General features: G+C 49.4%; 13 protein-coding genes across 13 annotated transcripts; 8 read left to right on the top strand and 5 right to left on the bottom strand.

Moving 5' to 3' along the window:
- Positions 1 to 375: 375 nt before the first annotated feature.
- N7471_010847 (uncharacterized protein) lies at positions 376 to 1,909 on the bottom strand. Its single transcript, XM_057283566.1, has 5 exons — positions 1,731 to 1,909; positions 1,478 to 1,670; positions 1,377 to 1,426; positions 769 to 1,322; positions 376 to 715 (listed from the first exon to the last, which is right to left on the bottom strand). Exons 1-5 carry the CDS (start codon positions 1,792 to 1,794, stop codon positions 395 to 397), a joined length of 1,182 nt encoding a protein of 393 aa, XP_057129832.1. The 5' UTR covers positions 1,795 to 1,909; the 3' UTR covers positions 376 to 394.
- Positions 1,910 to 2,006: 97 nt separating this feature from the next.
- On the top strand, positions 2,007 to 3,287 carry N7471_010848 (MOSC domain protein; the record flags this gene model as incomplete). The annotated part of the gene is made up of 1 exon (XM_057283567.1): positions 2,007 to 3,287. One exon carries the CDS (start codon positions 2,007 to 2,009, stop codon positions 3,285 to 3,287), a length of 1,281 nt encoding a protein of 426 aa, XP_057129833.1.
- A 430-nt stretch (positions 3,288 to 3,717) lies between these two features.
- On the top strand, positions 3,718 to 4,136 carry N7471_010849 (uncharacterized protein; the record flags this gene model as incomplete). The annotated part of the gene is made up of 2 exons (XM_057283568.1): positions 3,718 to 4,098; positions 4,119 to 4,136. 2 exons carry the CDS (start codon positions 3,718 to 3,720, stop codon positions 4,134 to 4,136), a joined length of 399 nt encoding a protein of 132 aa, XP_057129834.1.
- Positions 4,137 to 4,249: 113 nt separating this feature from the next.
- Positions 4,250 to 5,308, bottom strand: N7471_010850 (bZIP transcription factor). The gene is made up of 2 exons (XM_057283569.1): positions 5,095 to 5,308; positions 4,250 to 5,034 (listed from the first exon to the last, which is right to left on the bottom strand). Exons 1-2 carry the CDS (start codon positions 5,113 to 5,115, stop codon positions 4,366 to 4,368), a joined length of 690 nt encoding a protein of 229 aa, XP_057129835.1. The 5' UTR covers positions 5,116 to 5,308; the 3' UTR covers positions 4,250 to 4,365.
- A 963-nt stretch (positions 5,309 to 6,271) lies between these two features.
- Positions 6,272 to 7,799, top strand: N7471_010851 (uncharacterized protein; the record flags this gene model as incomplete). Its single annotated transcript, XM_057283570.1, has 2 exons — positions 6,272 to 6,294; positions 6,356 to 7,799. The coding sequence occupies 2 exons, from the start codon at positions 6,272 to 6,274 to the stop codon at positions 7,797 to 7,799; spliced, it is 1,467 nt and encodes a 488-aa protein (XP_057129836.1).
- Positions 7,800 to 8,040: 241 nt separating this feature from the next.
- Positions 8,041 to 9,048, bottom strand: N7471_010852 (uncharacterized protein; the record flags this gene model as incomplete). The annotated part of the gene is made up of 1 exon (XM_057283571.1): positions 8,041 to 9,048. One exon carries the CDS (start codon positions 9,046 to 9,048, stop codon positions 8,041 to 8,043), a length of 1,008 nt encoding a protein of 335 aa, XP_057129837.1.
- A 197-nt stretch (positions 9,049 to 9,245) lies between these two features.
- N7471_010853 (bZIP transcription factor) lies at positions 9,246 to 10,269 on the top strand. The gene is made up of 2 exons (XM_057283572.1): positions 9,246 to 9,498; positions 9,551 to 10,269. Exons 1-2 carry the CDS (start codon positions 9,369 to 9,371, stop codon positions 10,222 to 10,224), a joined length of 804 nt encoding a protein of 267 aa, XP_057129838.1. The 5' UTR covers positions 9,246 to 9,368; the 3' UTR covers positions 10,225 to 10,269.
- Positions 10,270 to 11,551: 1,282 nt separating this feature from the next.
- On the top strand, positions 11,552 to 13,338 carry N7471_010854 (uncharacterized protein). The gene is made up of 8 exons (XM_057283573.1): positions 11,552 to 11,656; positions 11,708 to 11,760; positions 11,809 to 11,837; positions 11,896 to 12,047; positions 12,108 to 12,397; positions 12,466 to 12,750; positions 12,805 to 12,936; positions 12,998 to 13,338. Exons 1-8 carry the CDS (start codon positions 11,611 to 11,613, stop codon positions 13,217 to 13,219), a joined length of 1,209 nt encoding a protein of 402 aa, XP_057129839.1. The 5' UTR covers positions 11,552 to 11,610; the 3' UTR covers positions 13,220 to 13,338.
- A 117-nt stretch (positions 13,339 to 13,455) lies between these two features.
- Positions 13,456 to 15,353, bottom strand: N7471_010855 (nucleobase:cation symporter-2 family protein; the record flags this gene model as incomplete). The annotated part of the gene is made up of 4 exons (XM_057283574.1): positions 13,456 to 14,750; positions 14,812 to 14,991; positions 15,044 to 15,210; positions 15,262 to 15,353. 4 exons carry the CDS (start codon positions 15,351 to 15,353, stop codon positions 13,456 to 13,458), a joined length of 1,734 nt encoding a protein of 577 aa, XP_057129840.1.
- Positions 15,354 to 17,317: 1,964 nt separating this feature from the next.
- On the top strand, positions 17,318 to 18,742 carry N7471_010856 (stearoyl-CoA 9-desaturase sdeA; the record flags this gene model as incomplete). Its single annotated transcript, XM_057283575.1, has 2 exons — positions 17,318 to 17,555; positions 17,613 to 18,742. 2 exons carry the CDS (start codon positions 17,318 to 17,320, stop codon positions 18,740 to 18,742), a joined length of 1,368 nt encoding a protein of 455 aa, XP_057129841.1.
- Positions 18,743 to 19,395: 653 nt separating this feature from the next.
- Positions 19,396 to 21,820, top strand: N7471_010857 (M3 family metallopeptidase; the record flags this gene model as incomplete). Its single annotated transcript, XM_057283576.1, has 2 exons — positions 19,396 to 21,557; positions 21,628 to 21,820. Coding segments are annotated over 2 exons (2,355 nt in total), but the record flags the coding sequence as incomplete, so codon positions are not given.
- Positions 21,821 to 22,361: 541 nt separating this feature from the next.
- N7471_010858 (uncharacterized protein) lies at positions 22,362 to 22,898 on the top strand (the record flags this gene model as incomplete). Its single annotated transcript, XM_057283577.1, has 1 exon — positions 22,362 to 22,898. The coding sequence occupies one exon, from the start codon at positions 22,362 to 22,364 to the stop codon at positions 22,896 to 22,898; it is 537 nt and encodes a 178-aa protein (XP_057129843.1).
- A 201-nt stretch (positions 22,899 to 23,099) lies between these two features.
- On the bottom strand, positions 23,100 to 23,782 carry N7471_010859 (uncharacterized protein; the record flags this gene model as incomplete). Its single annotated transcript, XM_057283578.1, has 4 exons — positions 23,100 to 23,128; positions 23,193 to 23,285; positions 23,352 to 23,492; positions 23,608 to 23,782. The coding sequence occupies 4 exons, from the start codon at positions 23,780 to 23,782 to the stop codon at positions 23,100 to 23,102; spliced, it is 438 nt and encodes a 145-aa protein (XP_057129844.1).
- Positions 23,783 to 24,022: the final 240 nt, after the last annotated feature.

Genomic DNA, 24,022 nt, shown 5'->3' on the forward strand with positions numbered 1-24,022 from the left:
GGGTGTGCATGGGGTATTCATAGGCAGGTTCACTCTAAGGGGGCCAAAAGTCTGGGGTAACCCTGGGGCCGGGGGGGACCTCGGGAGGAAGCGGTTAAATCTCATTCAATAGTCCGGCATCGGAGTTGGGGGCCAGGTCTATTAATTTATATTGCGCTGGTGGGAATTGTGAAGGATTCGAAGGATTTTGAATATCTGGTGGGATTCTTTTCATTTTTGCATGTGAGAAAAACAGACTTCCAAGGTTGGTCTAAAAACAAATCCCAAAAATAGATATGTATTGAAAGAAATATCCAACAAAGATATTAAAAAGACATACAACATAGTATTCTCTACTACCATCTTATGATGCTTATAATCTAATAATCGGTCAACATAATATATCATTTCACGATTAATTCGTGTTCAGCGTTGTTTCGTCGGTCCATGGGACCTCCTCTTCCTCGGAGTCTTCATCCTGACTGTCAGCTACCTCCTCCACTTTCCGTTTCTTGTTTGGTGTCTGCACAGGCTGTTCTGGTGACGCCGACTTAGACGGCGATGGTTTTGGAGACTCCAATTCTGGGGATGGTGGTGCAGAAGACAGCACAGAGGATATAGGCGAAGGAATCGGGGTAGGAGGATCATAGTACTCAAAGTCGGGAGGGGACTTTGGCAAGGGAGTCAGAGGCTGGGAGGGCGGAGATTCCTTTCTCTCCATTTCATAAAGACCATCCTAGACAAGTTAGAAGCGCAATCGCATGCAACAGTCCAGAGACATCAACATACCGGTTCAATGCGAAATGCAACGAGCAGCTCCCCGGCTTGCTCGGGCAATGGCTTACCCGCGCGCTTCTCAACCTCTGCGAATCGCTCATCCGGCAGGTCGCGATAGACCGCAATGCGTGTTTGCACGCTGGCCTCCCACGCGCTACCCGACAAGAGTGGCTGCAGAACCGCGTGAGATTGGGGCTTGAATTTCGTATGGCATTGATTAATAGCCAACACGGCAATATTTCTCGCGGCGAGTCTAGCTAGATGCGTTGCTAGCTCGCTAGCAATATTCCATTTGCGATTGAGCAGCCATTGCAGGTGTGCTTTATCGGTGATTTTGCCCTCGGTGAGTTGGTCCTTGAGCTCTTGCGGGCTGGGGAAGTAAGCTGGGAATAAATTCGACACAGAGTCGACAACAATAAGATTTGTTTCCGGCGGTGGAAATCCCTTTGGTGGACGTGCAAGCAGGGCTATAAGATGGGCCAGCGTATGCGCTCGAAAATAGATAAAGTCATCGAGGTTGACGGACATCTCCTCGAGCCTGGGACTGGGCAAGGGACATCCCGTATCTAACGGTGTGAGTAGGACAGCGCAGCTGACTCAGGGGACCAGCAGGAACATACCAATCCAGACTACTTTGCCGTCGCGTAGTGCATTACATGCAATATTCAACCTGTAAATGGGTCAGATCGGACTCCGGCGGTGTGAATAGGAGTGCACTCACGCCAGCGATGTCTTCCCGGCTCCTGGGGGTCCGAATATTTCTGTAACATGTCCACGCAGGATGCCGCCTTGATTGGGCTGGTCTGGGAAGTCATTCAGGGCCTCATCCAGACGCGCCAGGCCCGTCGCGATCGGGTCGCGGGTGGCGGCCGACGCGTTGAGGGACTGCGATGCTGAGATCGAGACCACGGGCACTGGGGAGTAGTTTAATGCCTGTATTTTTTTTTTCTAGGCCATTTGGAGAAATTACTTACGCGTGTCTTCATCGTCGAACCCTTCGAGACCGTCGAGACCGAGAAGGTCCATGTTGATGCTCATGGGTGCATCAGGATGGCTGGCAGCAAAGCCAATGCAAAGCCAATCTAGGAGAAAAATAGGGAAATAAATTCAAGCTCCAACGATGTATTCAATCTCTAAAATTGACATTAAAAAGGCCATCATAAGCAGGGCAGTGGGATGTTGACGGTTCGGAGACCCGGGAGCGGGATTTTTTTCCCTCTCAATCTCGAGTCCTGCATACTATACTCCCCATGTCCAATATCGACGCCCTCGGGGATATGCTCCCGAGTTTGATCGTCCTATTATTTCTGCCTGTGCTTTTTCTTGTTCTGAAAACACTGAAGACACTGAAAATACCAATCAATCCCAAAGGATGTCGCCGCCTAGGACTTCCACCAGGCCAAAGCAACCTAGACGATGAATTCGACTCTAAGGGCAGCCAGGGTCTATCCAGTGATCAAAATGATCACGGTCGCCCATCCTGGCGCGTGAAAGCACTGTTCAGCTACCCACTCAAATCCTGCGGTGCGGTCGAGCTGCAGGTCTCGAACGTCGTACCAACCGGGCTTGAATTTGATAGACAATTCGTCTTTGCAGAGTACAACAATGATGAATGGAACATTCGCACCCTGCGTAATGCAGGCTTCAATCGCCTAGCCTTGATCCATCCCGAGATCTGGGTTCCTGACCCGTCTGCCCCAGATTATGATGCAGACCTGCCAGAAGTCAAATCGCAGGGTGTGATGCTGGTATCGTATCCACGAATGCCGCCAGCAGGATGGAAGGGTCTACCCATCAAGGTCGGCATGACACTCAAGTTTCTCAACAGCCAGCAGACGTTCCAAGTCCCGCTGCTTCCACCCGCGGACTCCAAGTTCCCACTGGTCCCAGTCAAGATCTGGAAAGACAAGCCTCTAGCCCATGACTACGGCAGACTGCTCCCAGCATCACTACACGTATACCTCGGGTCCGACCCATCAAAAAGCACCCTGACACTCTTCCGCGCCAGTGCACCCCATTCACGGCAGATCTTCCGTAACGCACCGCGCAAAGCAGATTTAGGCTTCCAGCCAAACACGGCCTTCGCAGACGCGTATCCAATCCATCTACTGAGCATCTCAAGTCATCGGGACGTAGCAGCACGCTGCGCCTACGCAATCCCAAGACTGAGCATCCGCCGCTTCCGCGCAAATATTATCGTCCAAGGCCCATCTGCCTTTGAGGAAGACCACTGGAAACGGCTTGCTATTGGTGGCGTGGAGATCCACGCTTCTTGTCGGACTGTTCGGTGCCGGCTGCCCAATGTTGATCCTGTTTCTGGGGATAGACATAAGGCTGAGCCGGATCGGACGCTGAAATCATATCGGCGGATTGATGATGGGGATCGGACTAATGCGTGTTTGGGGATGCAGCTTGTACCTGCGAAGGAGGAGTTTGTACTGAGGGTTGGGGATTCTGTTGAGGTGCTTGAGACCGGGGTGCACAAGTATATTAAGATGTTGGCTCCTGGGGAGAAGGTTGAGGGGGTATAGGCAAGTTCCACAATATTAACTAGTGTGTATCATCATGTATGATACATTGTCACAATTGTATTTCAAGAGAATTAGGTTAAAAAACAGATCTTCCAAGGTTATGTGCCATGATCTTCAGGTAGAACCTGGGAAGTTACAGGCAACTACGATCCAGGGCAATCTTGGAAGGTCTAGTAGACCAGCCGTTAGCCGCTCTGTTTTCTGTGTGCTTTTAAGAGTGTCCAATGAATACTGACCAGTCATTTTGGCTTGCATATTTCGGTGAATAACCGGCCCGATAAGATACATTTCTACAGAGACATGTTGCATTCTCCCTCTTCCTTTTTTCTTTTCTGAGTTTACTTCTTCTCCATGTGTTATGTCCCGCGCGAAGTCTAGGGGCATATGCCCTTCTCACAGCGACATTATCCTACCGATGCAAGATCCCTATATGACTCAAATTGTCGATGGAAGGAAGAACTACGAGGTTCGAAAATACTGCCTCAGACCTAGTGTGAAAAGAATCTGGTTCTATCGCACTGCTCCGCACTCTAGCATCACGCATGTCTGTGAAATACTATCCGCGCGGACGCGGAATTCCGGCGATCCTCCACTAGAGGAAAACGGGCTGGGTAGTGCCGAATTTAACAGTAGACACAAGGACTGGAATGGCTACGATTATGCCTACAAAATGATCACTGTCTGCGAGCTCCCGTGCCCGATCACCTTAAAGGAGATGAAGGAGAAGCATGGCTTTAAATTGGCACCGAGGGGTCTCATCTATCTACCCAAGTCGATTAATAATAGTGTCGATTTGAAGCAACAAAAACTAGTAAGAAACCTGATATTCAGCTGTTGAGCCTACGCTGATATATAGGCAGTTGCTCGATAGGAGAAATGAAGTCCATGCCTTAGATCTTCTGGTAGATAATTGTGGAGTTGATGATTGCAAGCGTGTACCTGGAACACTCTAGAGATTGGCTCTACCTACAAGCATTGTTTTACGTGAATTGTTGGCAAAACAGAGAGCAGCACTGGCTTCACCTAGACATCTAGGAAGGGGCATTGCTGACATATTCCACTCAAGAACCAAAGCCAGTCAAACATCATTGCTAATCTCATCCAAAACTTGGAACAAAACATGATTCTGTACTCTGCACCCAGTGCCATTCGCACCAGCCCGGAACCCAGACCAAATCCTCCGTCGGATCTCATCAACATCAATCCCTTTGGTATTGTACTGATTAATCATTTCTTCCGCAATGGCACAAAGTGTCGAATTAAGCACATCTTCATCCGTCGTCAGTGAATCCTGTCTCTCAGCTCGACATCCACAAAAAGCCGGATCTTCCTCTTCTTGCTTCGGCTCGCTGCTCTGCGGTGCTGATTCAGTGCTCTTTGTAGTCGCCAGCTTGGTCTCCGGATCCTTGTAGATTCGAGGAATCTCCATAGCCAGTTTCGAGCTGGGGGTTTCATTTTCTGGTCGCCGAATGGCAGGAATAGCAATCTTTCGATTGACATTTACTGCATCGGCATCATGTAGATATTTCTGAACAGAGCCCGTCGAAACACCGAGTGATTCCAAGAGAGCTTTCAAATGCCGGTTCTCGGCTTCGACTTTTTGCATCGATAGTCTGTGCGCGATGTCTTTTTCTTGTGCTTCTTCTTTACATACTGCCAGGCTCTGCTCTAGCTCCTTCACGTACTCTTGCTTGCGGGCTCTGCTTTTGCGCTGATTATCGCGCACGCGCGCGAGTCGGTCCACATCCTGATATGCTGGTCAGAGTTTGGGTCCTGGGTGTAACTACTACGAGCTGGTGGTACTTACCTTCTGACCTTTGGGGTCCATCGACGTGATGGATTTGGAATATAGCCGATCTTTGTGGGGTCAGTCGGAATCTTTATGTACAATCATTTGCGCGGCTTTGGTCTGCTTTATGTGGCAGGTTGGAGATCTCCCTGGGAAAATGATGATCTTTGCGGCTTCCTTTTTTTGGCCACTCGGGTGGTCACGTGGCAGGTTTTATAAGCCTTTCCTTTTGTGTTTTATAAAATGAATCAACTGGTGATATATGGGCGTCTTGTGTTGTATAAGAATGTGGTTGTTTTTGAATTTATTAGAAGTGTGGAGAATCTTCACAGAGATACGCCGAGGTATAATATCCCAACACAAGAGAATGTCCAAATAGAGTTATTACATACATATAAAGATTTAGGTACCCGAAATCAACGTCAATTCAATATACTTGTAGAATCAACGTATATCCCTGTTCCCCTATATACTTGATTTCCTCTGCCACTTCTTTTCACTTTCCGTTTTAGTGCTCAGTCATTGCCGCTTTTCACTGAGTAGAAATGAGCACGCCCCTGAGCTGTCTGATCCACTCTTACCTGCAGCCTATCCACTAGCCAGAACCCGTTTCGGCACTGAATTCTGCCAATTTTCTGCCATTAATTCTAGTTTACATAGTAAAAAAACATGCATTTTGGTCACGAAAATTTGCTTATTCTATCTGATTCCTATTGATGATAGAGTTGACCATGAAGCTGGTGACGATAGAGCTGTCGAAAGGGTAGAGACTGAGATAAGACCACAGTGACTTAATTTTGTTAGAGGTTTACATACAAATTGCAGGTATCTAGTTACCGTCTTTATTGTATGGGAAGTTCGAACGAAGGCGGCGTGTAAAACAAGAAGAACTAGGTGTCAAGGCAGGAGCGGTACCCAATTAGGAAAGTGGACCTAAAACTTCAGGCAAGGGGGAGTCCGATCTAGCCGAGGGGTCGCTGTAGCACAACCTTGGAACTCTTGATATATCCTACCGTCGTTTGCAAGCAGAATGTATGACGAACACCCACGAAAAATAAGATCACATCATTCAAAATCGCGTTCAGGATGTAGAACGTGCAAGTGAGTTCCCCAAAATTGTGTACTCACGCACCAACTAAACGCTGTAAAGGATACGACATAAGAAATGTGACGAAACGCATCCCGCTTGTCTCAAATGTACAAGCTCGGGCAGGGAATGTGATGGTTATAAACAAGCCGTCGATAAGAGGACGCGCGAGTGGCGTGACTCCGAAGCCAGAGACTCTGCCAACAATCAGAACAATGTAGCTCTGCAAATCCGATATCGCTCGAAAGTCCGGTCGGTTACTGCCGTTCCTCTGCCCTTGGCCAGTGCCAACCAGATCGACCTTACCTGGAACGAGCGATGGCATCTGGATTTCTACCACAATCGCACAGCGGTACAATTTTCGCATTACTTCCAAGACTCATTCTGCTACAGATTGGTTATCCAAATGTGCGAAAATTATCCTGCTGTGCGTCATGCTACGATTGCTATAAGTGCATGGCATATCCAGTTGGAACGAATTCCAACGAGCCATAAAGAAGATCGGGATCCCCGTCTGGCTCTTCATCATTCTACAAAAGCCATTGCTTGCCTCCGAGAAAGTCTCGCTAGGGAAATGCTAACTCCGCACGGCTCAAACCGCACCCACAAGCAAGTAGTGCTAGTCACATGCTTGATTTTTACCGTCCTTGCTCTATTCCAGGGAGATCTTGATTCTGCTCGCTACCACCTTACCTCTGGTTATAAACTTTTCAAAGAATGGGATGTTCGGGAAGATAAAGATGATACTGGCCTGGCCCTGAGACGGGCTTTTGCCCAGATGCACGTCCACTGGTTCTTCTGCTCTCATTCCGAGTTATTTGTCGTGGATGCCGAACTACTCCATGGCGAGTATCTGGTATCCCCGAACACTACAGCCGCTCTATCAAAGATTACCCCGCATCTATATTCGGGTATTGATCAGATGGATCGTGTCCAAGAATTTTCAACCCTCGTCTCGGGTTTTGTGCTGGATTGCACTACCTGCGGGTTTGATATTGGACCAGCAAGCTCCACCGGCCGCGGCGCGAAAGCAGTCTTGACCAAGCTTCGTTTCTGTAGAAGTCGTCTCATGGCCGTCCTCGTCGAATTGGATGGTCTTGCTCCAGAGGACTGCGATTCACTTAAAGTCTTCTCATTATGGATCGATATCATCGAGATCAAGCTGGCTGTCGCCAAAAGCCAAAAGCCAGATGAGATGGTTTACGATAATCACCTGGAGCAGTTCCAGCATATCACAAAACTTGTACAAATTCTAGCAGGCTCGGTTTCGGGCTCAAGTGACATCGAATTCTCGCACTTCAAGTACAGGTACTGTATTTTGCCTGCACTCTTGTGGTCTGCGACCAAATGTCGCGATTGGCAGGTCCGTCGTGACATGTGTTCTATAATGCAAAAGCGACCGGGAGATGACTACTGGACATCTGCGACAACTGTGGCCTTGAAGAGACTGATTGATGTGGAGTCAGCTGGAGTGAAGCCGGGGGACATCATTCCTGAGACTGCTCGGGCCTACTTGGTCAACGTGAAGATTCAATCCGAGGAATCAAAAGTTGAGCTACGGTATCGCAGGCCTCAACACATGTCACACTCGAAGCATGGTGGTGATGAATGGGAAAGCGACTCAATAAATTACTAGCATCTTCCAAAATATATCCACTTTACAACATGCGCCACTTCTACCACCGTTCTCATAATCTAGGGGGGCCATGGCAAACCTCCAGCGCAGCGAAACTTCAAATAAACTACTACCGAATGACCTTGGGGAAAACAAAATGATGGTTTAGGTACTTTGATAGAGTTGAAGATAGCGTGGCCAAAGCAAGTACATAGTTACATGTAACTAACTAGTTAACTAGTTAGCTACTTATGTACATGTTCTACTGCACCAAACCATCCCATCGATTCAAATCCTTCAATCCCAACAATTCCATAACATCCTGGCCTTTGAGCCATTCCTCAAAATTTTTCCCTTGCACATGAGACTTTAACTGAGCAGGCTCAACAACACTCTCTAGACCAGCACAGTAACCAAATTCATCAATAAATGCAGGGCCACCCAGAACCTCAAGAGGAACTCCTGTTTTCTCATGCATCTCTTGAACACCCATTTCAATTACCTTAGCCGGCTTTCCAAGAGCTTTGGACCACACAGCAGTAATCTCCTCAACAGAGAGATAGTCGTCGTACGCCAGCAACTTCATACCAGGCGCCTCATCTTCCACCAACGCCCTGACAAAGGGACCGGTCGAGTGCGCGGTATCGATGATGGGCATGCGCATTGACTTTCTCGCCGGCAAAACGGAGACAAACTCCTTGCTTTCCGGCTGGTACTTCGGATAGAGGAAAGGGTTAGAGATATAAGCACCGACATAGATGAACGATGCTTTCTTCGCCAACTCGGGTATTTGCCCAATATAATCGGCGATATAGGCTTTCGTCTCCCAGTGATAAGAGAGCGCGTACTTGCCCCCAGATGCAGCCTTCATCGGACCCAGGGCTGAGTAGATGAGTCTCTCCAGGGTGGGGATAGTCGCTGCGACATTGGCTGCATTCTTCCCGTGGGTGGTTTCCGTTTCGTAGCCTTCCTTGGCACTGGTCAGGGCGTCAGTGCCTGAAGCCAGGGCTGCGCGATATGGTAGCCAGAAATCAGTGTTGAGGAAGATGGCATGTGCGCCGTCGAACGCTCGGCGTAGAGAGTCTTCATCCTCGAGATTTGCTTGTACTAGCTCGCCACCCAGTTTGGCAAGCTGGAGGGCTTTCTCGGAGGTTGGGTCTCGAGTGAGGCATCGGACATGCCAGTTGGGGAGGGTGAGAAATGTTCGGGCAACTGATGAGCCTTGAGTGCCGGTTGCACCGACGATAGCAATGGTCTTCGGTTCGGTCATTGTATGGAGGTTTTGGGGGGTTGTCAAATATAAAATAATGTGAATAGAAGGTTGGCTTGGTTCTTCTGTCCCTTAAGGGGGAAATAATTGTAATTTATAGTTTAAGGCTCTTGTCAACCGATAGAATGATTTTGATCCCAAGATATATAGTTCGAACGATATGATTGGACGAAAAGTGTAAGCCAGTGTGGCTTACGCTGTGGCTTACGGGTGTTTGGGGCTCGGGGCCTTCGGAGTTAAGAACTCTTGTTCTTCACAGTCTTTGCATTTTGTAGTTTCTCACTGATCCACATATCTGATCTGGCTTAAGGGGAAATCACATGTCTACAATAATGTCTGTTTCCATAATAGGAAATGACCAGCCCCCGGAGGTCCCTGCTAACCAGCCCAAGAGGCGAATCATCACACCAGCACGCCAGGAGCAGAACAGAATTTCACAGCGAGCATATCGTATGGAAATCCCTTTACTTTAAGTGTGACCGATATTTATTCTATTTCACAGGTGAGCGACAGAAAGAGCGCAAAAAGCGTTCTACCACTCATGGGCAAGCGAGGAAGCTCGCCCCTCAACCATTATCATATTCACCGAGTAGTTCGCCTAGCACTCGCTCTGAATCAACGACAAAACCAAACTCCCCATCATCTTTAGTTCAATATTTGGCCCTCGGCCATAGGGCTGGCACATCACCACTATTGCCGGCTGATCCAATGATGAATGCCATGCAAACCTCTCAAGATACCGTCCGGATGGCACTTCTAAACAACGCAATTTGCCTGGGATTTGATCTCGATCAATTAGCGGATTGTAACAAGCCATACATATCACCATTTTTCAGATCTATCGCGGCACAAGATAGCCCACAGGACCTCGTCGCGTCAACCTTCAACACTTCAATACCAATCAATCTCCAACCTACCATGGCCCAGATTCTTGTCCCTCATCATGCCAGCCTGGATCTGATACCAATGCCACTCCTCCGAGAACGTGCTATCATGATGTCTTTTGCAATGCCAGACGCATTCAACCTTTGGGATCTGAAGTTGGATGTTTATACGCGGCATGCACTTGTTTGCCGGAGTCATCGCCCTGAAGGCACTTGTCAACCATGGGACCAGAAGAGCTGGGAGGCAATGCCGTGGTTTTTGAAGAAGTGGAGTATGACAATCGAAGGATGATCAAGTATGTAACTAGGTTATGAATATACAAGCACAGCAATGTATAATTTGGTACTTCTTGATTTTCTATGGAAATAGGGAAAATACTGCTCTATATGTATATAAAATGGTTGTTTGTAGTTAGCCCGTAACAGCCATCATCCCTGTCATATAATCTTCCAAGCTTTGTTGCCAATCCTTGGCAGTTGTCTCCCTCCGTCTCACCCCTTACCATTTATTCCATTAATTCTCTCCTTCCGTTGCCAAAATGACCGATCCCACCTCTCGTACCGAAGCAAGACAAAAATCCACAGACATCAGAAAGAAACAAGCCGAGAGCCTTGCAGGACTCCCGCGTTTTGGGTTGGGTGGCCCACTCGCTTGTGGAATACGTTATATATATTATTGCCTTATTACAGGCTTTAGATGATCTGATGATAGATAGATGAGATACGAATGGGTCCGTCATCCCTCACAGGCTGTCAATTATTACCTAGGACATTTGACTGGCAGGGGCATATTGCGGATTTTCGTCCCATCGGTCATACGTTTGATGGGTTGGTTGAAATATAATATGTGATTAGCCCACCGCTACTCCTTTCTCCACCTTGGAGTAGCTAAAGTATTTCGGTGGAATAAATAAAAACTCTGTATAACTGTCGCAACGCAGGTCTATATGCAAAGCAATTGGTGGGAAAGACGAATTCGACTCTACGGACGGCCGAGAATATGGTTTATGGATTATCGTAGCGGAAGTACATATATGTTCTTACGACTCCTACAGGGCTGACGTTTGGCTCGCCTTCTTGATCTAAGAATCCAGGGAGGTCTAAATCAGTGCCAGATAATATATGATCCAAGATTCCAACAATATTAGCCCTATCATAATTATTCATGAGGCTAAAATTAATCTAGGGTAAAATTATGGTGGCAATAATATTAGAGTCGTTCGGTGTTAGCCGGAGATAAGGAAGTCCGACCGCTCAGTATAGTCCAGGATATCAAGGAGACCGATGTTCTGCAGAGTTGATATCTTAGCGCCTGTGATAGTGATCGTTGCTGCGTGGGCGCATAGTAGGCTATGAATAAGCTGGGCCGTAATCCATGGATTGGTTCAAATGAGGAGGGCAGGCATGTCAGCTAAAAATGCCACGTCAACATGAGACCGACGGTCCAGGACGCAGGTGCGTTGGAAAAGATCAACATCGAATCATAGAGTCAACTTCGGACGCCTACTTTATGCAGCTCATCTCGAAAAGGCTAGGTCATTCAATAATGTGGGGCAGCTACGCGCCTTGATTTAAATGTCAAATAAAATCATAGCACCACCTCAGCAACATCTGAAATGTGTCACCATCCCAGGACATTGATCGCGAGGTCTACGCCAAGAACCCGACTCTAAACAAGATGGACTTTCAGGAACACACTGTGCATATACTAGAGAAACCTCGCCGTACGGCTGTGAATCTAAATAGAGTCTGGAGATAATGCTAACTTTTAACAGAAAACAGTGAAAAATACCATGGCCGCTCTTCGACCTTGGATCATGAACTTCCAGTATGGCAGCCTCTCCGCCCATATACCCCAACATTCTAATGCATTCAGGTCAAAACTGACTTTGCGCAAACCATCATGTGAGTTTAGTTTTTCATGCGTTCTAAGTGCTGTACCACTGATATTCCACGAATAAAGATTTACATCCACAGACGAGATTGCAAATTGGGTGACCAAGGAGCATGGCAGCTTCTTCCCTTATGAGTTTCGACTAGCTGTGTCAAGAAATCTTAATGGGGCTTTTGGGTGTGAGTATTATGAAGACAGTAGCGGAAAAATTACGGCTCATGGTTGGTCTTTTCTTTTATATGCCAGCCTCACAGGCCACAAATTATGCTTACGGCCAGCAGACTCTTGGAGCCTTTTCAAAATCAAACGTGTATGGAAAATTCCTGGATCCTTGCGAATATACGATGAGTGGATCCAGCTCGTCATCTTTGTACGCCAGGACTGGGCCAGATCGCAGCAACTCGTGATATTCCTCGATTGCCCAGATTATCTTCGTTCCGAGTTATCTGTCCTATCTCCAACCAAGCAAAACGATCCATATATCTGGCATACTGTCTTGATTGACGAGGTAAAAAAGATCTATGATTCAACAATCTGGGGTCTTCGAGGGGCAGTGTGGGATATTGAGAAGGTAAGTTGCCGCCAATTCCATATTGAAACGCGACGTTAGACCACTAAGCGTGATTCTTGCGGTTCCAGTATCAAAAAGACCTGGGAAAGTTCCAGCCACAATTTCTCTTGCTTCACGACATAGCAAGACATATCAGTCATTCAAAAGAGATCTTGGACGTGGCACTAGACACCTTGGACAGTGCAATTCACGACTACTCCATGTTGAATGAGCAACAACCCAATTCATCTTCTGAGAGCGCATGCGATTCTAAGAAAGTTCAAAGGCAGTTGTACTTTGCGTCAAAAAGCATTCGCTCTACCAGATTTCGCTGTATTTCGCTCAGTGAACGACTACAAAACGAGATCAATTTGGTGAGCATCACACAGAAGCGTACATAGAATGCTCTGCGGCTAATACCACCGTAGGCATTCAACATTGTCTCTCAACGAGATAGCGAAGTATCAGTTCAGCTGGCAAAGCACTCGCTCAGTGATAACACAATGATGAAGACGGTGGCAATTGTAAGCATGGTTTACCTTCCGGGCACCTTCGTATCGGTAGGTTAGATTGAAGCAGGCTGTACTTCCCTCTTTATTCTCAGCTGCTTATTTGATCAAGGGGATTTTCGGCATGAACCTTTTTGACTTTAACACAGCAAAGAAAAATTTGAACGTGTCCAAGGAGTTTTGGCTCTATTGGCTGGTCACCATTACCCTAACACTCACCACAACCTGTCTTTGGGCGTTATACGTGAATCGAGATGCCATTAAGCATTTTCTCAAGAAGCTGACACTAGCGAGCAAGAAGCCTCAAGGCCATTATTCTAGCAACGCTGCGTGAGCCCCTGCTTCAGCAGGAGACGGATTAAACCATCTCCAAATACCTTTGGATTGTCTGTACTTGATTCAAGTGTACACAAGATAGAGTGAATACAGAGTAGCATATGTGGACAAGAAAAGCCCACAAGGGAATATCAACATAAAATTGCAATATAGGTATTAAAAGCAACGCTAAAAGGGGCAAAGCTAGCCCCACACAAACTCCATATATGACAGACTATACAAGGCCCCCCAAGATCAAGCAATCTTAGTAGTCGCCGACGACTGCTCAGGAATGTTGGTCTGTACACGGCCATCATCGGAGTTAGTCGACTCAAAGATGGCAGGAGCATCATCAGGCTCGTCAGGAATGAAGAGGTTAAGGAAGATGCCGAGAAGCGCACAGATAGCGAACCCGTTCTCCATGACCAGATCGACAGCATTGATCAGGCCTTCAAGGGCATGATTATCACCCTTGTAGGTGAAGAAGTAGCTGAACCATTCCGGCAGGAGTGTGACACCCATTCCAATGGAGAAGCTAGCCGTGAGGATGAACCGATTGCGACGGGTGGGATCGACGGACCCAATGATGCGCAGACCACTGACTGCCACCGAACTGAAGAGGAAAGCGGTCATACCACCGAGTACGGAGCTGGGGATTGCAACCAGCGCAGCTGCGAACTTGGAGAAAATGCCCATGATTATCAGGAAAAGGCAGCAGCAGTAGCCGGCGGTGCGGTTAGCGCATTTCGTCAACGCAATCACACCATTGTTCTGCGCGAAGACGGACATAGGGCTAATGGTCATCAAGCCGGCCAAGAGACAAGTGATGCCGTTACCCAAGACACCACCTTGGATTCGAGAATCGAAGGTATCACCCTCGACCTGGAGCCGGGAGACATCACACGTCGCCGTAATATCACCAATAGACTCCATCATGATAACGATGTATAGCGCTAGCAACGGCAGGATAAGCGGTGGGTACACCGATAGCGGGAAGGTGTGGACCCAAGCGAAAGAAGCCACCGGTGCAGCAGCGATACCGGAAGAATCGAAGTAGTTGCACGCGGCAGCGACGATCGAACCAACCAACAGGCCAACAATGACGGAGCAACTCTTAAGAATGGGAGGACCCCACCGCTCGCAGACGATGATCGTCACGAAGACCAGGAATCCCAGCCCAATGAACTCAGGGCTTCCCCAGGGTAGAGGGTGCGGGGCGCTGGCGCTGGGGCACAGTGCGCGGGCGGAAGGGTCAACACCACAGGATGCGCCACCGGCCCAGTCCTGCATGGCGGACTTGATGAGGGAAGCACCGATCAGAAGAACAGTTGGGCCGGTGACGAGTGGGGGGAAGACGCGGGCGAGAATCTTGCTGCTCATGAAGGACATGCCGATTTCGAGGAGGGAGCAGAGACATGAGGTGCCAAGGAGTGCGCCGTAGCCTTTTGGGCAAGGGAGGTGTGTTCCATCTTCGAGGGAGGGACAGTAGCCCGACTTATACATTTGGGAGAAGGCGCCTTGAGCGACTGTAATTGTTGAGAAAGATGTACCTGTTTCAACCAATTAGCATCAGAAGCGGGGGTTCTGAAGAATGGAGGGGAAAGCTCTTACCAACAACTGATAGTAGTCCAGTTCCGATATAGTATTTTGTTCCCTTGATATGGAATCGGAACATTTGAACAGCACTCAGCAGGCCGGAGACGATCAATGAAGTCGAAACCAGGTACTGGTAGAGGTCGTCACCGAAGTTGGCACCGCCTGAGCCGCCGAGTAAAATGGGTGGTGAAATCACTGATGCTCTTAGATTCTGCTTGTATATTCTGTAGGTGTCTCTGGTACTCACCACCAGCCAGCATTGCAAGCGCATGCTGCAAGCCCAGAATCAATGCGAGAACGACAGGCACGCGATCATCCAGACCGAAGAACGGGGCGGATTTTCGAGCTCGCTTTGTGAAGGGTAGTCGTGGGATAAAGAGATATCCATAGTCATAGTCGCCTAGTAATCCCTCTCTGTTGATTGTGAGTCAAGGCCCCTCCACAACACATCATTTGGAGTCATACCGTGTGGTGAAAGTCTTAACGGCGTATCGGACTTTGTCGCTAATTGTGCGCTTGGGCGTATGATCGGGGCCGATCTGATCTGGACCGTCCATATTGAATGTCCAATATAATGAATATAGATATTGAACTATCACACAGGGACAGAGGTTTATATTTAAGAAGTTCAAAAAAAAAAAACAACAACACCCCGAACTTCGGTAACTCTTAAAGTTCAAGGCCAAATTCGGGGAGCTGACTAAAAATCGGAGTATCCACTCTCCAGGCAGAGTGGAAGTGATAACCTCCAGGGCTGTCAATTCTGTTATCGGACAAATAGCCAGGGAGAGCAAATGGGGGCAATTAGCAAGAGCATCGCATAACTTGTTGGCCGCTTGGCTGTATCGAGTTAGAGTCCCGCGTTATCTGGACCGGTTAGGGGTTCAGCCAATTATGGAGTACCGAGGATCTACTAGATAGTGGAGAAAGATAAGGAAGTTCTAACGGGGGGTGTTTTGTTTAGCCATTCCCGAGTTCCCCCATACTATGTGTTTCGACATTGTCAGAGCTGTGTATCCATATGGATAACGGAGCCAATGCAAGGTACCCCATTGGTGAGAAAGTATACCGGCAGTCTCCTATGTACGAAATACATGTATTCCGACAGCTCGGAGGCTTACTCTCCACAACTTGGAAACGATCGAACGTTCTCTGCTATCTTGGGGTTTATCTGAGATCTGACAGTCGGAGGGTGCCGTGAACAGTATGGGAGGTGGAAGACTCCGACCTCAGACCTCACGTCAGGTTCCCGGTGGTTCTTATCAGACTGCCATGAGATACTGTAAAGGACTTCGAGACTTTGTGGCGATCATCATATAGGATTAGATATTGTGATTGTCTGGATGGTTGACTTGTTCCCGTGGTCATACCTATATAGAGGTACGTACCTATGTAGGTACTAATGGTTGGGCGGGTATTAAAGTATACATACTTTGGAGGCTCTCGGAAATCCCGCGTTGTTCCAGAAAAGTATATCCCCACTGGCATTCGGACTTCATCATCCACTCTATATTTTCTTTAAACTCAACAGATGTCTATGATGTATCATCATCTCTTCCCCAACATATCTTTTCTCGTTTCTGTTTCTTGACTTGTGACTTCAATCTACATTCGCTGTTCATCGTGACATTCATTCTTTCGTCATTTTTTGGACACGCGTTGTTGAATCATGATCTGCTTGGTATCAAGAAGATGGTTGATGTGGCCAACACATGACCGTTTTCCCGCAGGAATGAAGAATTCGGTCATAATTCGATCAGATTCGCCCAGGTACGTCCACGGGTATCACACACATTCCATTATATGTGGTACATCGTACTACACACATGTGATGACTTCATTTGTATGAACGATGTCCGGTTCCCTTGGCCATTAATATTCGGGGAAGTGGGCCGAGGCTCGTTGGGGGGAAGGTGAGGTCAGAAATGTAACCTGCAAGGAACGGTGAGGTTGACCACTCTCCATGAGTGTTATTGCCTCCTTTTGAAACATGATTGGGCCAAATAGAGTAATCCCTAGAAATCCCGAGCTACAAGAACACCCTTGGTGGACTTAACCTCCACCCGTGGAACCCCGTGCAGCCCTAGATGGCTACAGGGTCTGCTGGGAAGGTGCTGACATAAACATATTTGCCATCGAGCGGTGATTGGTCTGATTGGTCTGATTGGTCTGGGATTGGTTTGATTGGTCAATTACTGCCTGAGGCACCAAAGCGTTGGGGCTGGCTGGACCCAACATTCGCCAGAAAGCGATGAGGCACGCCACTCCCGGGCAAAGGGCAGCGCAAAAGTCTCCCAGCACAAGCTTATAAGACAATTATTCTCTACTTTGGGTTCTTTTTCGCCTCGGGATCTTGTGACGCTCAATCTTAGCTTTCATTTGATTCGTCTTTTAGCCCTATTTTCCCCATATACGTTGGCGATCAGTGCCCCGGCTCCCCAACGTTGGTCCCAAGTGGACCCAAGTATAAAAATCCCTTTGATCCTCCTGGATTGAACTTCCAATCTTCTACACACCCATCATGTCATCCAAAGCGGATGCTTCACGCCCTCGGGCGGCTGACACCAAGAAGGTGCACATTGCCGATACTCAGATGACTCGCCAGAACTGGTACAAGCACGTCAACTGGCTGAACGTCGCTTTCATCATCGGCGTTCCCATCTCCGGCTGTATCCAGGCTTTCTGGGTGCCTCTGCAGCTGAAGACTGCTATCTGGGCAGTCATCTACTACTTCTTCACTGGACTGGGCATCACAGCTGGTAAGTAGTTCAGAATTGAACTGAACACCCAAGAACATGAATTGACTCCATTTTCAGGATACCATCGTCTCTGGGCTCACTGCTCCTATTCCGCCACTTTGCCTCTGCGTATCTGGCTCGCTCTGGTCGGCGGCGGTGCTGTCGAGGGCTCCATCCGCTGGTGGGCTCGTGACCACCGTGCTCACCACCGTTACACCGACACCGACAAGGACCCTTACTCCGTGCGTAAGGGTTTGCTGTACTCGCACCTGGGATGGATGGTCATGAAGCAGAACCCCAAGCGAATTGGTCGCACTGACATCACCGATCTGAACGAAGACCCCGTTGTTGTCTGGCAGCACCGCAACTACATCAAGGTCGTGCTCACCATGGGTCTCATCGTCCCCATGCTGGTCTCCGGTCTCGGCTGGGGTGACTGGTACGGCGGATTTGTGTACGCCGGTATTCTGCGTATCTTCTTCGTGCAACAGGCTACCTTCTGCGTCAACTCGCTGGCCCACTGGCTCGGCGACCAGCCCTTCGACGACCGCAACTCTCCCCGTGATCACATCATCACCGCTCTGGTCACCCTGGGCGAGGGCTACCACAACTTCCACCACGAGTTCCCCTCGGACTACCGCAACGCCATTGAGTGGCACCAGTACGACCCCACCAAGTGGACCATCTGGACCTGCAAGCAGCTCGGCCTGGCCTACGACTTGAAGCAGTTCCGCTCCAACGAGATCGAGAAGGGCCGCGTCCAGCAGCTGCAGAAGAAGATCGACCAGAAGCGCGCCAAGCTTGACTGGGGTACTCCCCTGGACCAGCTTCCCGTCATGGAGTGGGATGACTATGTCGAGCAGACCAAGAACGGCCGTGGCCTTATCTCCATTGCCGGTGTTGTTCACGACGTGACCGACTTCATCAAGGACCACCCCGGTGGCAAGGCAATGATCAAGTCCGGCCTTGGCAAGGACGCGACGGCCATGTTCAACGGTGGTGTTTACTACCACTCCAACGGTGCTCACAACTTGCTTTCCACCATGCGTGTCGGAGTCATCCGTGGCGGTGGTGAGGTTGAGATCTGGAAGCGCGCTCAGAAGGAGAACTCCGAGTATGTGCGCGATGAGACAGGCCAGCGGATTATCCGGGCCGGTCAGCAGGTCACTAAGATGCCCGAGCCGATCCCCACTGCAGATGCAGCTTAAACTGAACTTGATGACATGTTTTCTTGCATTTGTGGGTTGGTCGGTGTTGGCGTTTTCTTTCCATCTTTTCCTTGTTTCGTCAAAAGCGACCTGTGACGCACTTCATAGATAATCATGAATTAGAAACGAATTTTCATACTTATATGAATATACTTATTTTGGACTTGGAATCTTTCTACGTTGTCGAGTGTAGACTTGAGGTAGCTGTAGGTTTGAGAGAGCTGAAGAAAATGTACAGTGCGGGGCGCTTAGTGCCCTTCACATGTCAATCCTTCGTTCGGAGTACTCCGGACATGAGGTCCATTATTAGATGTCTGATCTACTGGTCTACATTGTCTTGAAACTTGGCAAAAAGTTCAAGTGATTCTTTGCTCTGGGTGTAGGGAAAGGAAAGGACATGGCAAAATGCGGGTTCCATCAACTTTCTAATTATTATGGCCAGCTGTTGGAAAGGACCTATAGCTCAGTAATTTATAACAAATCACCTAGCCCTGCAAAGAAACTGCTTTAGCCATCTACAGAATCCCAGTAATTACTACTAGTAATATGTCACTAGAAGTAAATTTGTAATCCATCAGAATGTTGCAGAAACCAATGCCAAAGAAAGTGTAGATATCTGTCCCCGCAATCATGAGCTTCAGATCACCTGACACCTTCATATCTCCAACCTTGGAAGTGTTCCCTTCTTCACACCGCATCCAATTTCGCCCATCATTGCTTTCACCGCTCGTTTACATCCCCTCATTGCCCTCCTAGCCATCCTCATCGTGGCGCCCTTCCTCCGTCTCCCCGCCCGCCTCTCATCCGCGCTGGGCCACTTACGTACCAACGTACCAATACGACTCTTGACGACCTCCAACATGGCCCCCGCTCACCTCCGGACGCCACCCCAGGCCCCGCCTATCTTTACCGCAACCCCGCAGTCACTGGTAGCTGATGCCGAGCGCTTGATCAAGAGCTCGCGTGCCATTCAGGACAAGGTGGTGGCGGAGATCAAGCCCGAAGCCGCCACCTTTGCCAATGTTGTCCGTCCCCTCGCCCAAGATGACAACCAGATGGGACTAGAGTCACACATCCTGGGCTTCTACCAGGCTGTGTCAACCGACTCGAAGCTGCGGGATGCCTCTTCCAAGGCTGAAGAGCTGATGGATGAGTTCTTTATTGAGGCGGTCATGCGTGAGGATGTCTTCGGTCTGGTCGATGCCGTACTACGCCGCAACGAGTCTCTAGACCCGGAGTCCCGCCGCCTGTTGGAGAAGGAACACAAGGACTTCGTCCGCAATGGACTTGGCCTGCCCGCTGGCCCTCAACGGCTCCGCTTCAAGGAGATCAAGAAGCGGCTGAGCCAGCTGAGCATTGAGTTCCAGAAGAACCTGAACGAGGAGAACGGTGGCATTTGGTTTACCCCCGAGCAGCTGGATGGTGTGCCTAAGGACGTTCTAGACGGCCTGAAGAAGGGCGAGGGCGAGAATGCCGGCAAGCTCTGGCTGTCGTTCAAGTACCCCGACCTCTTCCCCACCATGAAATACGCCAACAACCCCGAGACCCGCCGACAAGTCATGATCGCCAATGAGAACAAGTGCAACCAGAACGTGCCACTATTCCGGGAATCCATTGTACTCCGTGATGAGGCGGCCCGTTTGATCGGCTACCCCAACCACGCAGCTTTCCGTATCGAGGACAAGATGGCCAAGACCCCAGAGACCGTTAACAAGTTTTTGGGTGATCTTCGGGACAGACTGACTGCTGGCGGTAAGAAGGAGACACAGAAGTTGCTGGATCTGAAGAACGCCACGGACCCCAAGGCCGATGGCCGCTACTACCTGTGGGACCACCGGTTCTATGACCGTCTCATGCTCGAAAAGGACTACTCGCTAGACCAACAGCTTATTGCTGAGTGGTTCCCCTTGCAGACAACCATTGATGGTATGCTGAAGATTTTCGAGGAGCTGTTCGGTCTGGAGTTCGTTGAGATCATTGGCGAGGACCGGGCAGCCATTGCCCCGACTGGCCAGGGCAATGACATTGTCTGGCACGAGGACGTTCAAGTGTTCACTGTGTGGAACGATCAGGGCGAGGGCAGTGGGTTCGTTGGATACCTGTACCTGGACCTCTTCCCTCGCGAGGGCAAGTATGGCCATGCAGCCAACTTTAACCTACAGCCAGGTTTCGTTGATAAGGATGGTAACCGCCGCTTCCCTGCCACCGCATTGGTGTGCAATTTCACCAAGCCCCAACCTAAGAAGCCTAGTCTACTGAAGCACGACGAGGTCGTGACCCTCTTCCACGAACTAGGCCACGGCATCCACGACCTGGTGTCCCGAACCATTTACTCCCGCTTCCACGGCACCAGCACAGTGCGGGACTTTGTCGAGGCACCCAGCCAGATGCTGGAGAACTGGTGCTGGGAACCCTCGCAGCTGCGCTCTCTGAGCAGACACTATTCAACCCTCTCCCCGGAGTACCTTGCTAGCTGGCAGGAGGCCCAGCAGGGTAAGACCGCCACCAGTCAGCCGTCAGAGCGCATTCCCGACGATGTGATTGAGAACCTGATCCGCACCAAGCACGTCAACGACTCCCTGTTCAACCTGCGCCAGCTGCACTTCGGCATCTTCGACATGACCGTGCATGAGCCCAAGACCCACGCCGACATCGAGGCTCTTCCTCTGTCTGCGACATACAACCGTCTCCGCCAGGAGATTACCCAGATGGACGGACCGGAAGTTCAAGGCGCTGGCAGCGAGTGGGGCCACGGCGAGGCGACCTTCGGACATTTGATCGGAGGTTACGACGCTGGATACTACGGATACCTGAGGTAAGTTTATAAGTTGATTCTGTCTGATTGATTCCAACGTTGTTCAAATACTCATGGTTTTGCTCTGCAGCTCCCAAGTCTACTCCACCGACATGTTCTACACCGTCTTCAAGGTCGATCCCATGAACAAGGCCGCTGGCCGTCGCTACCGCTACCAGGTTCTGGAGAAGGGTGGTAGCCAGGACGAGATGAAGACTCTGACTGAGTTCCTAGGTCGTGAGCCTCAGACCGATGCATTCTATAAGGACCTGGGACTGGCATAAAGTGGTGCGCAGCATTTACAGCTATCGGAGCTTATGAACGGCTTTATACTATACCATTATTAAATTATATCAGAGCTATGAGAATGCATGTTTTGTGCCCATGAATTCCAAGCAGCATACTAATAATTCCTCTAGCTTGAACTAGCTATGTATATTGTAACGAACGAACTTGAAGCTGTACACCTGGACGGTTGATATACTACTGATAAGCACACCGCCTTGACGTTCTGCAATTCTCCGCAACTCAACAGCTCTCTTTTTCTTGACTGCCTCATTTTAGAACTTTGGCATACAAGACAACACAGAGTCTCCGATTAAATACATACATCCAATTGCCGGTAAGTACCTACTGAGCTGCCTCTAGCAGAAAGATAATTCCGACTCAACCCTGGCAAAAGACTGACCAAGACCCCAGCTTTCGACTCGCATCACCGACATAGCAATCGATCTGCCTGTGCGCACGAGCTCTAGCTTCTCTGCTCCTATCAGGCCAACAGCTTTAGTCAATAATCAACCACGGCACAACGCCACCAACCCCAAAATGACAGACCAACGCCTCCCAATCCGAACCCAACACTGCCGCTTCTGCAACCACCTCCTGCTAGCAACAACACGCAATATAAGCACACTCCCACGACGCGGCGGCGAAGGCAAAGACAAATCGCTGATCCTACCACTCGAGCGCAAGAACTCAACAGACGGGGATGTGGAAGCCGATCTCGAAGAAGAAGCTAAGGCAACAGAAACGTCATCGCGGAAAGCAAGGCATGCCTCTAACCACACGACGCTCCTCCTGGCCACTACGATCCCGGACCGGCGGGCGACGGTGATCCGGCGCGAAGACGGGATTGAGAAGAGGATTCTTTTGCGGTGTGGGCGGTGCAAGGTTGTTGTGGGGTATCATTTGGATCGGCTCCATTGGGGATCTGCTGGGGAGCGGGGAGCGGGGGTGCGAGATGGGGAGGAAGAGGAGGAGCGGCCGCCGGCTGTTTATCTTCTTCCTGGGGCTGTTGTTGAGACGGAGAATTTGGGGGGTGAGGGGGTTGGGGAGAGGGAGTGGAGGGAGTGGGCTGTTTAGATGTGTGGACAATGTTATGTATGTACAATCAACCTACAGATGTAGATCTATATCTACATTTCCACGGAAGGCGATACCCCGGAGCAGAATAATACAGTGTATTTGATAATAAAAACATACAAGACGAAGGTTCCAACGCGCCGAATTTCAATCCCTCAAGCCAAAGCCATTTCCATATCGAACGTAAATCATATCGGGGTATCAGTTGGCGAGGATAGTACGGACAAGATCTGGAGAGAGTTAGCAGATGTAATTAACCATCTAGCCCACTCTGGGCTCCCACAGCAGACATACCCGTGTAGTTAATCTCTCCGGAGCTAGTGTCAACAGCCTTGAGCAGCTCATCGACTTCATCATCAGACATCTTCTCGCCAAGATTCGTGAGAACTGCAAGTGCCGAATGTTAGCAATATCCTTTCCAACCGCATCCAAACTGCCTGGAGCAAAACATACTGTATCGCAGCTGTCCGACACCAATAAATCCAGTCATATCCTTATCAAAGACCTGGAATCCACGACAGTACTCCTCCGGCTCGCCGGGCTCACGGAAACCACCGGGGCGGTTGAGGACTTTCAGGAAGGAGTCGAAGTCAACTAGATAGAGCGCGAGAGTGTGTTAGCCAGGGATTCCCCTGTTTTCATGGATGGTCAGACGCGATCGCGTCCACCAACCAACAAGTAAGCCAAAGGATCAAACATCAAAACATACAGTCACCACCGACAGACTTCTCCAAGTCACCAATCTCAGCCAGCGTAGGGTTCTGACCGCAAGCGCGGAGCAAATCACCGAGGAGGTCACCAGCGACACGGCCGGTACCACGGCGATCGAAGAGCGAGAACGCTTCCTTGTAGTTTGTAGAGGCCTGGTCGTTTTTATTAGCCATGATGAAGATGGAAGAGGCCTCGGGAGCAATGCTTTGATGACACAGTTGTAGATGAGGGGGGAAATCGGGGGGCGATTCCGCGGTTACATAGGCGGGAAGGGGGGCGGTTAGACCGCTTGAATAGGAAGTCCATCAACAGTGAGGAATTTGGGAACTCACCATTTGGGTTGGATAGTTTTGAGATTGGAGATTGGAGATTGGAAACAAAAATGCGGATTGGGAGGTGAAGGTCGGGGGGGA

Source organism: Penicillium samsonianum, assembly GCF_028829775.1.
Source record: "Penicillium samsonianum strain IBT 33392 chromosome Unknown utg000007l_segment0_segment0, whole genome shotgun sequence".
NCBI lineage: Eukaryota > Fungi > Ascomycota > Eurotiomycetes > Eurotiales > Aspergillaceae > Penicillium > Penicillium samsonianum.